The sequence below is a fragment of the Macrosteles quadrilineatus genome, unplaced genomic scaffold (assembly GCF_028750875.1).
Source record: "Macrosteles quadrilineatus isolate MER2022 unplaced genomic scaffold, UCM_ALF_1.0 Scaffold_9__3_contigs__length_116548681, whole genome shotgun sequence".
In the NCBI taxonomy this organism is placed as follows: domain Eukaryota; kingdom Metazoa; phylum Arthropoda; class Insecta; order Hemiptera; family Cicadellidae; genus Macrosteles; species Macrosteles quadrilineatus.
Window position 1 is genome coordinate 109,011,944 of NW_026542602.1, and position 13,089 is coordinate 109,025,032.

Here is a 13,089-nt window from a genome sequence, read left to right on the forward strand (position 1 = left end):
TTTACCTCAAAACTGTTGAACTAAATAAGGAAATCGTTACTATAGTTCGGCTGCTTAGATAGCGACCTCCTCTAGCATTGGTTAGCATTAGCGCGCAGGTCGCTATCTAAGCGGCCGAACTATAGTTATATCTTCTTGTCTAAAAGCCTTTAGCTCTTTCTAATGCTGACAAGTTAACAGGTATATGATTTACAGATATTAATGTTAGCAGATATTTTGAGATCTTAATCTAAAAAATCTAAAGTTTTTTTCTTGGTTGGGGTCCCAGCAGATGAAAACATTTTAACAGGTAATTTAAAAACCAGTTTAACTGTTAAATTCTCTATTATGTTTTAATTTCACAGTTTGTATACTAAATCACATAAACATTCTCATTTTTCATTCTTTATTATTAATAATAGCAATACAAAGGAATTTAAAGAAAACAATTTTTTTATAAGTTCTCATTTATTTGAAAAAAACACATGCAAATGTTAATAATTTACATATCTCCCCAATTCAATATGAAAATGTGCAGTGTATATTTTGCATTTCAGAGAGGAATTCAATTTTTCAAATGTCCACACAAAACAAAATAAGCGTTTATTTGTATAAAGTTTAAAGAGTTTATAAATCAATGATGGTTGAAAATGTTTAAATAATTGATTAAGAAACAATGGATCTTTCTTCAGAGACTATTCTTAATTATAATTTGTGCATTACAATAATAAAATTACATAAAATCAATCCAATACAATAAAGCAGCACTTGATCTTTCCATAGAGTTGAATAAATGAGATTATTCTTGCATTCAATTCATCCGAATAAAAAAATTACTAAAGATTTTCTGCCTCACTGTGATGACATTGTTACTATTAAAATGACCAGGTGCTGCTATAATATTACTTTAATCATTAAAAGACAAAGCATGAAACATAAAAAATAGGTTAAATGCTAATATTTTGGAGCATAATAAATTTTAAATTATCTAATGTTTGTGTTGATCTGTTTGTTCTCAGAAGTATACGAATGACAGACATAAGGTACGAAAAAACATTCAGTAAAAACCAGATTCTGTGGTGTTACATCATGTATACATTTTAAAATTACCAACACTTCAACAATATTTGGCGTAAAATAAAATTTATCACACTACATAACTGTTAGAAGATAATTTACGATATGTTAAAACATGAAAACGCCATCAGTTGTTGAAAATGTTCACCAGGTCTTGAGGATCATTTATTGCTTAGCTATTAAAAACACTTTATGTACTATTGGAAAAAACCTTTTCCTTCAAAATGAAAATAATTCCAATATGGATGTTGTTTTTTAATTTTGGAAATAACACAATACATATTCATATTTATCTACAGCTAAAAATAAAACACATGTTGTATTGCTCAATAACAGAAAAGGTTAACTTATTGCTTGGCTATTAAAAATTACTTGTTATGTCTCGGAAAATCTTTTGTCAAAAAATTTGATAATTGTTATTAGCCTTTATCCTTTTAGTCTTAAAAATAGCACATAATGTATTGCTCGAATAACTGAAAATAGTGGCATAGTTTTTATTCACCCGTAAATCATGTGGTAAAAAAAAGACTATATAGCTAATACCTATAAACCAAGTACTGTAATAGCTATTTACCTTACAAGTGTAGTAAGAGCGTTTTTACATCACGCAGGTGCGAATGTTGTGCAACGAGCGGAAGCGAGTTGCATAATTTACCGAAGTGATGTAAACACGCTCTTGCGTAACGCGTAACGTACAATATTTTACCTGACCCGACAATATACAGGAGGTTACGAACAATATTTTTCATTATCCATTTCACTCATCTTCTAACAGTAACGGTAACGTTCATTTACAAACAAAAGCTAGGTTAGGAAAATTCTTCAAAACATAACAATAAAATTCAAGCGCACAGCTGATTTCTAGCGTTGAACGTCGTTGGCTCCATAGAGGTATATTTTTTAAGTTAAGCACTCAATGTTATTTAAATGGGTTTTTTTACATCACCGAGTGAGTTTTTTTCAACTTTACATCACTCGAGAAGTAACGAAGTTATATACATCACGCTTGGGATAGGGAAGTTTAACATGGCGGGTTAGGTAAATTTATTTAATATGAAAATTCCATTGACTGGATGGCTTTTCCACCTTTTTAATCAGTCTTTTGACCAATGATTTAGGATTTTAAGTGGTTAGCTTAGCATTCCTTCAATAAAAAACTGTAAGAAGTTTATTGTTTCAATGTAAAAAAAAGTTTAGAAATTTTTTTTTGTTGCAAATTTTGTGGCATAGAATTTCCATATAAAATCAATATGAAAATTTAAACTGAGAAATCAACAGATAAAATATGTGTAGAGATAGTAAATTATTAGGGATGTGTTAATTCTCGATACTACCGATACTTGGAAATTTGTATTGGTAAAAGTTACGATACTGATACCCGACATGTCTGCGAAGATCGCACAGTTGGAAATTTACTATTATCGCGCAAGACGAGAAATACGTTTCATTTATCGCAAGAGACATTGATAACGATTCTGTTACCGAAGAGGGTTCAGGATTTTGCATGGACCGCAAAAGACAGTGTGATGTTTCCTTGACTGAGGAAGGCATTAATGATTTTTCAGTGATCCTAGAAAACAACGATGATGTCTCCATGACCGTGGGATATGATCACGATATTACCTCGAGTTTGGCTTGACCAAATATCAGGCTGGCACACTTAGTAATAATAACATTTTGTTAATTTTTTCTTTGTTAGATCTTCTTTACCTTTGATATGGTAGTTAGTTAATGTGTTTGGAAGGGTTAAATTGGATAGTTAGAAATTTTTATTGCTGCATTAATGTTTTCTCTGAAACTTGAGAAACACTCCATTACCTCAAAAATAATCATGGAAAAATTTACCCTAAAATAAAAGAGAAAGCCTTACTGGCCATCAAACACTCTCTGGGCTTACATTATTGATATTAAAGACACATCAAAACAGGTTTAAGATTTTACAATAGGATGAGAATTCTATTTGCAGTATCAAAATTCAGTGCTAAAAGTTTACAATTTACTAGTTGGTACAAAACAGTTGTATAGTTGTAAACATTTTCTAGTGTAAAACTTTTGGGCTTGACTTATAAAGATTGAATTAATATCATGGATTTATAGAAACACTTATTTTTACAAGAAAAGTAAATTGAAAACACTCCTCCCATGCCATTAAAATTAATGATGCCAAGTCGGTAAATTGTTAATTATGTTCTTTATATAAATTAGTTTTTGTACAAACTCAAGATAAATTAATGTTAGCTCATTATTCAATGTATTATAAAGCTGTCAAGATGGTTGTAACAAATTTAAGAGGTAAAGTCAAAAAGTTTCCTTAATTTTTGAATTTGTACTATGGCCTATACCATAAAGAAATAATGTCTTGGTCAATTCTAAATATTATATCTTTGTTTATGTCAAAAACCCATGATATCCGAGGTAGTATTGGAATTTTGATTATGATTATGACACTTTCAGTTGCATAATTTTAATAAACAAATACCTGGTGAACATTTTACAAACCACTTAAATGTTAGGTTTTCATGAAAATAATCTATTATTGTACAATTTCATAGTAATAACACTACATCCATGAACAGAAAACAGTCAACATCAAGTGCACCAGCTTAAAAAGCCGCCTTACTCATATTATTCTGTTAACAAAACATCCTTAAATAATATTTTAGTCGCACCTATACATATATTTACAGAAATGATACAATAACATGTCTTTGTAAAGTAGAAATATAACAACATTGAAACAATTCCTGTAAGCATTCAATATTTGAAAATAATTACTGTATTCTATTATAGTCTTCAGACATTTATCAATGCTCCCTGGAATAGGAATAAACAATTATTTGTGGTTGAAAAGTTTTATTCAATTACCAAAAATGTTGAAGACAATCGATAAAGATTAAAAAAGAAATATTTGAACGTTCAATATTAAGAAAAAATTAGTTTTTACACTGCTCCATTGATATGACAACTTTGAAAAAAGCGATGATAAAAAATAAGTGATGAATCCAGCAAAACTTTACATGGCACTTGTATAGAGTAGTAACAGTATCTTACATTACATCTGAAAAGGAACGGAAACATTTCATTCGAGCTAAATCATTTATAATTTATATTCAAAAATAATATATACATCAATGAAAATTGTATTGGTCCATTTAGAAATGCAACAACAAATATTATGTTACATTCAACACTGTAAAGGCTCCGAATAGAAACAGAAATAAGCTTATCCTAGAGAAGAAGCGCTGATTATCACGTGATTGTAACGGTTAAACAGAAAAAGCAAAGAAAATATATATATATCATATTGACAAGAAAAAAACAGTATTGGAAGATCAGATACAAACACTGACACCTTACCATAGACAAGACACACGCATCCAACGACTGAACAAGCGTATTCTTATACAAAAATGTGCAAATCAGCAGAATTAGTTTGAATTTGCAGAGTAACAGTCAGTATTTTAAGAATAGTTCATATATGGGATATCGGGGACAAGTTCTATGTTGAAAAGTATAAAACAGCTATTTTATAGCGCATAGGAAATATTTTTTTCAATAAAGGAAAACTTAAGTTGGAAGTTGGTGTAAACATTTATATTTAACATTTCATTTTAGGAGTATAATCGGCTGAAGGACAAATAATAGATGAAACTGACAATTTTACAGTGGAATAGGCTCTGATGTTTGTGCCCTTCACAATTGTATCAAAGATTAGGTCATGGTAAAGAACTTAACCTAAATTTCAACTTTAGTGATATATTGTCAAGCTGAGGGGTATGAAATTTTACACTAAGACTAGATAACAAAAACTGATAGCTTTGCCCTAGATTTGTTTATTTTTTATTTTTCCATTAAGGCGTTTCAATTTATTTTTAAGTTTTAGTTTTATTTTTTCTTGTTATTACACTTGATATTTACCTTCAATAAGTATCACATAAAGGAAAGGTGTGTCAAAAAATGTTAATATAAACACATCCCTTGCTACTTCATTTAAGAACAGTACACATAACCTTTATTTGTTGTTTTGTTACCATACATAAAAAAATGTAAATGAAATACTTGTGCACTTAGGTAAGACTTAATGTGAACCTTAAGTCTTCAAAGTGGCCTTCATTATGTTCTGTTCAAAAGCATTTATTTATGTGATATAACTATTTCAAGTTGTAACTTCAATAATCTCATATAAAAAAAAAATAAACTAAGTATTGCATGGTTTAATTGATAACCATAAAATAACACTACTATATTGTTGACAACCACTTGCTCAGTAATTGACTATTAATTGTATGGATTTCAGAGAAGGAAGTGCTGAAAGAGAAAACTCTCCTACAGTGGTAGCTTCAGAAACACCAGCTTGTGGCATTATCTTGTCATAAAGCTAATCAATCTGTGATTGGTTGACACAATTAAGAAGTCCGATTAGTTTGGCTTACAAGAGAAATCACAGGGCAAAGCTTACCAGACAAGTCCTTAACAAATTCATGGTTTTCTAAACTGAAGGTTGAAAATAATCATAACTCTAAATAAAGGCATTTATACATTATGACCCGAGTCAACAAATGTGAATATGTACAAGATAAGGGGTGATTTAATCACAAAATGTACATTATGAAGGACCTCAGAAAAAATTAGCTGGCCCTAAAAACTACTTCTAAATTTAACACTATCTTTAGGGAAACTTGGGGAAGTCTTCAAGCATAGACAAAACCATAATTACAGTTACATCATTTTACATTGTTATGTACATCAAAATCGGTTTACAAAAGTATTGTACAAAGGTCGTGTCGAAGACGTCCCCAAGTCGGGCTGCAATGTGCGCGTTTTTTACACATCCGGACTTGATCAGTTACAGTATTGTCCTTCTCGTGTTCAGAGATATTAAATCAAATTTGTGTCTTTAAACTAACTTTCAACAAAAGTATTTCATCCGGTACACCTTTGCCATATTGAACTGCTGTTGTATCTTTCAAGGAGCATACACAATAGGGAAAGTACTTTGGGTATTGAATAGAGTAAAAATGTCACTGTAAAAAATTGGACGATTTCTTATGTATGTCTGTTGATTGCTAGTAAAAAATGTCTTTGAAGATTAGTACACGCTTGGCAATCCCTGTTGCAACTCAAACAAAACAGGAAAACCAACCATATCCAGTGGATGCAACAGCAGCTCAATACGAGGATGTTCAGATGAGAAGACGAAAGTAAGGCAAGGCGAGAAGAGGCGAATTCCTCTCATTGTGCCAAGGGATTTTCTTGTCGAATATCGGACTTAAGTTTGACAAACTCCTTGGCGACCTCGTCGTTGCTTCGCTGTGACAGAATACGTAGGATGGTCCAGCCTGTCTCGTCCATCTGGATGCGCTTTCCAAGAGATAACCAGCAAGCGCATGACCCCTGCAAATACAGAATTTGTTGTATTGACACATAGACAATCCATCTGTGAAGTGATCTGAAGATAGAAGGGTACCATTACAGTATAAGATGAAACAGTTAAAGGTGTCTGTCCTCGAAACAACAATATCTGGCTATCAGAATACCACTGAACTATTAAACTGTGCTAAGTAAAACTAAAAAATATATTTTTTATGATCAAAATCTAGTTTCAAAATACAAGGGCCGTCCAGTTCGGCGAAACGTCTGCGTAGTAATCGTGGTATATCAATACTGGCCATAAATACTAAATACTATTTTTTTTTACTAGTAGATTGTTTTTAGGAATGAGGACTTTACTCCATGTTCTTTTGATATTTTACTATACACTCAACCCTGCCAATTGCTCGGAAACTCTGTCAAACTCATCCAGGACGCTAATTAGTAAAAGCCAGGAAAACACTCTTTAGCAACAAATCTATCTATTTGACATGACAAACCTGATCAACAATATCCTTGAGCTGAAGTACAGCGACTCCGACTAGACGGTCATCCCGAGCAAAGCAGTAGTCTTTGACACAGATGTGAAGCTCAAAATACTCCAGCTGCTCCTCATTTCCGATGATGCTAGAGAGGCAATCACACATTAAGCATACAATGGGAAACTTCTAAAATAATATGTACATAGTTATAAATATAAACAGGAAAGAAAGAGGTTGAAACACGACACAATATCTTTGTCAGGTAATAGGAATCAACGTACAGTGTAGGCAGCTCTTTGACTGAAAGAATGCATCATCTAGTAAAATTAATAAAGTTCTGATAAACGGATCATGAGCATTATATTGTAGCTTGCAATATCATGTATACTGTATAAGGCACTGAATATGTAAATATAAAATGTTAAGTATAGCGTTAAAGTAGTCTATATTTTTATTTTATCGTCCTAAAAAGTACATTAATTAATTGTAAGTATGTAATGTGATCTGTACTTCAGTTTTTAATTAACATTAAAAATTACTGTACCGGTACATAATAAATTATATTTCTTTGAATAATCTTTTTCTAATTGGATAGAGCTTGTAAAATGTCGTGTGTAGTGAAATAGTATCCAGGAAGTGTGGAAATACAGAGAAATTTTGTTGTTAGTACGTTATGGGGGGGGGGGGAGAATGAGTCTATAGGGGCGCACGGGTATACTTGCATTGGGGCACAGACAGACTAGTTATGCCACTGGAAAGACATACAAACAGCACTAGACAAATGATTGTGACTTATTTGTTTATGTAGCTAAGGACAAAGGAGTAAGATACCCGATTATGTGAGTGACTACTGTCCAAACGAAATTGACCCAATAAAGAATGAGTCTACTGAATGGCTCTATCAGAGTTGTAAAACCTAGTAAATTGTTGCAAACAGCAAAACTTACAAGTGGAATGTCTCGTTGAACTTTGGTGACCAGTTGTTGTTCTTTGACTTGGTGGCTTGCTTGCGCTTCTTGTCAGCGAGATGGGGGCCAATCAGGTTGACCTCAACAAAAGGCCGGAACATTCCTGTTGCCAGCGGCCACTTCAGGTCATTGGCAGCCACAACTGCAACATAAAGGCAGAGTTTGAAACTATATTATTGATCAAGAGAGTCTTTAAAAAATCAAAGGTTTCAATGTTCATGTTCAAAGTTGTGTGCAAAAAAACCATGTATACTTTTTCAACAATACTGAATCAAGTTTTTTTGTTTGTCATTGTGCTACTAATTAAAGCCTTAAACTGCCTTATACACGAGTACAGTAAAAAGTGTGCAGCCAAAATATTTGCTTGGAAAGTGCCTTAATGAAGGGTTTCAATGGCTGACACTCCATTAAGCAAGTATAGTTGAGTCTGTAGGAAACAGTATAGGCCTACTGCTAACTGGGTTCACTGTCTAAGTTCCAACCAGATCTGTCTAAGACCATACCATAGGTGGAACATTCGGATTCAGTCTGGTGTACAGCTCATGGGTAGTTTAGTTAGCCTGTCTGAAACAACTCACTTAATAATCCTCGGGGTTCAAAGAGTGAAAACAAGAATTCCAAGTGACAACTCACCCTTCACGGTGACCTTGTGTTCGCCAGTGCCAGGGTGGGTGAAGAGGTCTACTTGTATTGACACTTCACCTACACTCTCCTCCGTACCTGCCAGATCAGCTGTACAACAAACAACATACAAACTTGCATCAGAAACATATCCAGGTTGAAACTTAGATAAACTTGCTAAATCATTATCAATCTTGTCTTGACCATGGTAAATAATAGTCTTGGGTGGTGCGTGTGTGTGTGTTTATATTTACTGGCTAAGTAGCTAGTAGACTTGTACAATTTTGATGATTACGTATCTGCATTTCCTTTTTTTCTTATATGATTTTCTATTTTGTTTCTGTGAATGCATTTTTGACGAGTCCTGGACTAATCCAAGTGTAAGTGTAAAAAAATATGTGAGTGAAAATTTTCAGGAAAAGCACTTTTAAAATTGTTTGTTCCGTTTTTTGAAACTTTTTTTATTTTTATTATTTCATTGACATTTGAAGTTTCATAAAATGTCCATGGTAACGCAATATCTTTGGTGATTTTTTATAAATAGAGCATCTTTGATGGAAAAACACAAAATTTTGTCTTGACCTTCACGGACATAAAACTGAATATTAAAAATAGTTAATATTATTTTTATAACTATGTTTTGCTATAAATTAATTTACTTTTATGGCCATTATACAATAAACAGCTCACTAAGCTTTTGGTATATTTGGTCTTTCTAGAAAAAAATATAAAAAATAAAAATTAAAAAAAAGCCAATAAAATCTTTTAAGTTTGTATAACTCCGAAAAAACTTACCTGAGACCCGAAAAATCATTATGTTTTTATAGAGGTGTGCTTCTTTTGTGTATAAAACATTGAAATATGATGATATTTTAATTTTTAAATTTTTATGATAGAAATCATCAACGTGATGGTCAGGGACAAGCGGTACGGTCGTGAATTGTCTGGAATAATCCAAATCTTTCCAAACAATCCTTCAGTTATACTGTTAGTTATAATAAAAATATGTGTTTCAATTGAACTAAACTGTTTAATTTGCAATGATATTTAAGTTATTGTCACGACCAAACACAGTATAATCCATAAGGCTGGATTGGTCGTGAAAAAACCCGCGATGGTCGTGAATCTTTTGTCGTGACATTACGTATTATTTGGCTCTGTTCTGGCGGTAGTCTTGCACCTCATGTTCGAGGATACAAAGTGGACTTCTAGGTTAATGTAGCAATTGAAATATCATATCAACAAAAATTAAAACCACGTCTACTTCATCAAATGACTACGTACGGTCATGGACACACCAAAATTACAAAAAAACACAAACTTGCCTTTATTAATCTTGTAACTACTTCTTTCAACACAAAACAACCGGCACAACAAACTTGACGTACACCTTGAACTAGTCTCTAAAACGAACTGACGCAATCGACGCCAGGCTTGCCACTGTCGTGCTCCAAAGTTGAAATTTTTTCCCAAATGGTCGTGACGCCTAATCGAGGGACAGACTTATTTTGTCATGGTAGTCAGTTTGCAATGACAATAAAATTATAATATGCTCCTTTTTTGTAAGTTTAATAACTATTGATGACATAAAAATATGGCTTTATATTTTTGGCATGAATAATTAGTCTAAAAACAGCGTGAAAGTTGGAAAATGTACCCTAGGGAAAATGTTGGAAAATGTCATGGTCGTGAATTTCGAGACTTTGAAAGAACCTCATTATATGAAAATGAAAGGTAGAATATGTGATGATTGCAGATGGTTATCTAAATTTTCTTTTGTGCTTTGATTTACTTTTTTAGATAATATATGCGTTTTTTGGTAGGCTAGTCCTGTACTACTCCTACTTTAGTCCAGTCATTTTAGAGAAAAAACCCCTCTACCTAGAAATAATTACCTAAGTGGTGAAAATTTGCACATGTGTAGTACTAGTACCCAGTAACAACAACATATCAAAAATCAACATTCGTGTATGTTGTGCTACGGCCGCCATCTTGGAAAATGGCAAAGTTAAAGAACACACAAAAATACACCTTTTACTCATTTACATATTTGCCCTATCTCTAACGGTTATTGAGATAAATTGACATTACACATACAATACCTATTTATAAAAAAAATGTAATACTTTTCTTTGTAGATTTATTTTATCACGAAACCCAACGAAAAGTACAAGTAATCCTTGGGGTGAGTTTCGCCACATAATATGTGTAGATACTGCCAGTCTGACTAATCTAAACATGGTTTCATTTTCAATAATTTAGGATTTAAAATTTAAAAATGGTAAAGAAAATCAATTTATGGACAAAATGTCAAAACTAAACAAATAATTGTAACAGTATTAACACCGTGTTTAGTAAAATGTTTCTGTCTGAAGGATAGAACATGTTTAAAAACAGACAAGGTTTATATGTGATAACAGATAAATTTAAAAGTTATTTACATAATTTACATAACATCACATACAAGCACAAACAGCAATCATGCTCATTCTTAAAAAAGTACTTACGTTTTAAAGGAGACACCTGTTAATTATAACAAAGTGATCGTAGATGTATGAAGGGTCTAAAGGAGAAAATATATATGTTGCAATAAGGAAATAGTAATTAGCAAAAACGTTGGCAAAAATTAAAATATGATGATAACTTTTGACACTTTAAGTAGTGGGATACAGTTTTTTCCAAGGACGCTAGGCACGAGCCTGGAATTTCATTTTCACATTACTTCAGGCTAGACCTTGGGGTTGGGGCATCACTCATTTAAAATCTATTGACGATTTGGTTGGATTTGAACCTGGAACATCACGGACCAAAGTCCCACGCTCTACCACTAGATATCCCAAGTGAGATCCAGTAGAAACAGTGTTAATGTGTCAAACAATCCACACAGTGATTATATAACATTGCTGAGATTCAGAAAACAATTTGTCCACACACAAAACAAGAGTTGTGCTAAGATTGTGAGTGTCCATCAATGTGTTGCAATAATGATAGAATTTGATTGCTAAGTATGCCACTGTCACTGTTATTAAGTTATAGAAATATGAAGACTTATAGATGATAGAAAGATGAAACAAAATATTTAAACAGAAAGTAATCAAATAAAACCCCTAAATATACTAATATAAGCACAAGAAATATTTTTAAGGGGTTTGAAAATAAAGAACTAAAATAATGGATGCCCATACCAAATACTAATTAATGTATGAATTAAATTTAAGGGGGGGGGGTCTCTGAGAACAAATCACAAAACCAGCAATGAACAACATTTCAATCGGTTTGTAATTTTTGGCCCACACACTAAGCACTTCATATCATGTAGAATTTTCATGAGTGACACTACTGTCCGCGAGAGTAAAGAAGTCCCCTGAGCTCCGGCGTATGCGTAGTTTAAAGGTGTTACGCTTGAACGTTTCGCGCGACAATTACTGTAGAGCCGTCTTGACGCTGCTCTGGTAGTTTTAAGGCTTAATTTTTGTATTTAATATCTGTATGATTTTTATAAATCTATGTCATAATATTTTTTTGCATACGGTAGTCATACAATGGAAGGAAACCAATTTTCTAGTGTTACTAAGGCAAATTAATAACCTTCCTACTTTATGATTTTTGTTTAGTTAAATGTAACAATACCAATAAAATGCAATACAATAAAATCACAACAATAAATTCAATAAATTCTTATGGTGAATGCATATTACCGGTACATAATATAAGTATTTGAGTACAGCAGTTTCAATAGCATACATCGCAATAAACAACGTATTATTAAAATTATTACCATAATCCTATTACCATAAACCTAAGCAAAAAATAAAGAAAACGAGCAAAAACCCTTAGTTTGACCCAATGTCTATGTCAATCACGCGGTTTGACGCGCTCATATCAGGTAACACGCCATTGACGTATACTTTGCCAACATTTCTGGAACGTTAAATTACTGTCCATCCAAGTTTCGTCCAGATAGAAATTTTCCTTTTTTGTCCCCTTAGCTCTCTTATCCCTTGCAAATACTTAAACCTCCAATTAACGATGTTAGGCCTTTCAATCAAACATTTTCTTTTACGACCAAATTTCTTCCACTTGAACCCCATATCTTTTAAGAGACGCCGAAGTGCCCATTCGCTCCATTTAAAATTAATTCTTTCTCTCAAAACAGGTAATAGGTTTTTACATGTAGGGACAATTTTTTTGTTCTTGTAAAAATTGCGTATTACATCTACAGTTACACGCCTATCAATGCTATCTATTTGTACTTTATGGTGGTCAGTCTTCTTGCGTTTTTTCCCGAGTGTACAGAGTTTTTCATCCGGAGTTTGTTTGCCGGCTTTTCTAATTCGTTTAATAGTTTTTTCTGGAACTTTACAATAGTTTGCGGCTCGTTCTGTTGCCTTTTCTATCGGCACTAATAAATTTTTGTCTTTACATTCGTTGTCACAACACTCCATCACTCGTCTAATTAAATCCCTCTCTCCACTATGTATAGTAGCACGACGTTTTCTTAAATCCATAGCTACAAGGACCATCCAAAACAAAACGAACTCACTACGCGAACACACGAGACTGCAATGAATCAAATGACGTGACCACATGAT

At 32.7% G+C, this 13,089-nt stretch overlaps 1 protein-coding gene across 3 annotated transcripts in view; it reads right to left on the reverse strand.

Annotated features, from left to right (window-relative positions):
- Positions 1–434: 434 nt before the first annotated feature.
- Positions 435–13,089, reverse strand: part of LOC129002218 (protein unc-13 homolog B-like) — a 125,203-nt gene continuing 112,548 nt past the window's right edge. For all 3 annotated transcript variants that reach the window (XM_054429866.1, XM_054429864.1, XM_054429865.1), the window contains 4 exons: positions 8,510–8,608; positions 7,856–8,018; positions 6,927–7,053; positions 435–6,450 (listed from right to left, as the gene is read on the reverse strand). In XM_054429866.1, coding sequence (XP_054285841.1) covers positions 6,289–6,450; positions 6,927–7,053; positions 7,856–8,018; positions 8,510–8,608 — 551 coding nt within the window. In that variant the 3' untranslated portion in view covers positions 435–6,288. The remainder of the gene's footprint in view (positions 6,451–6,926; positions 7,054–7,855; positions 8,019–8,509; positions 8,609–13,089) is intronic.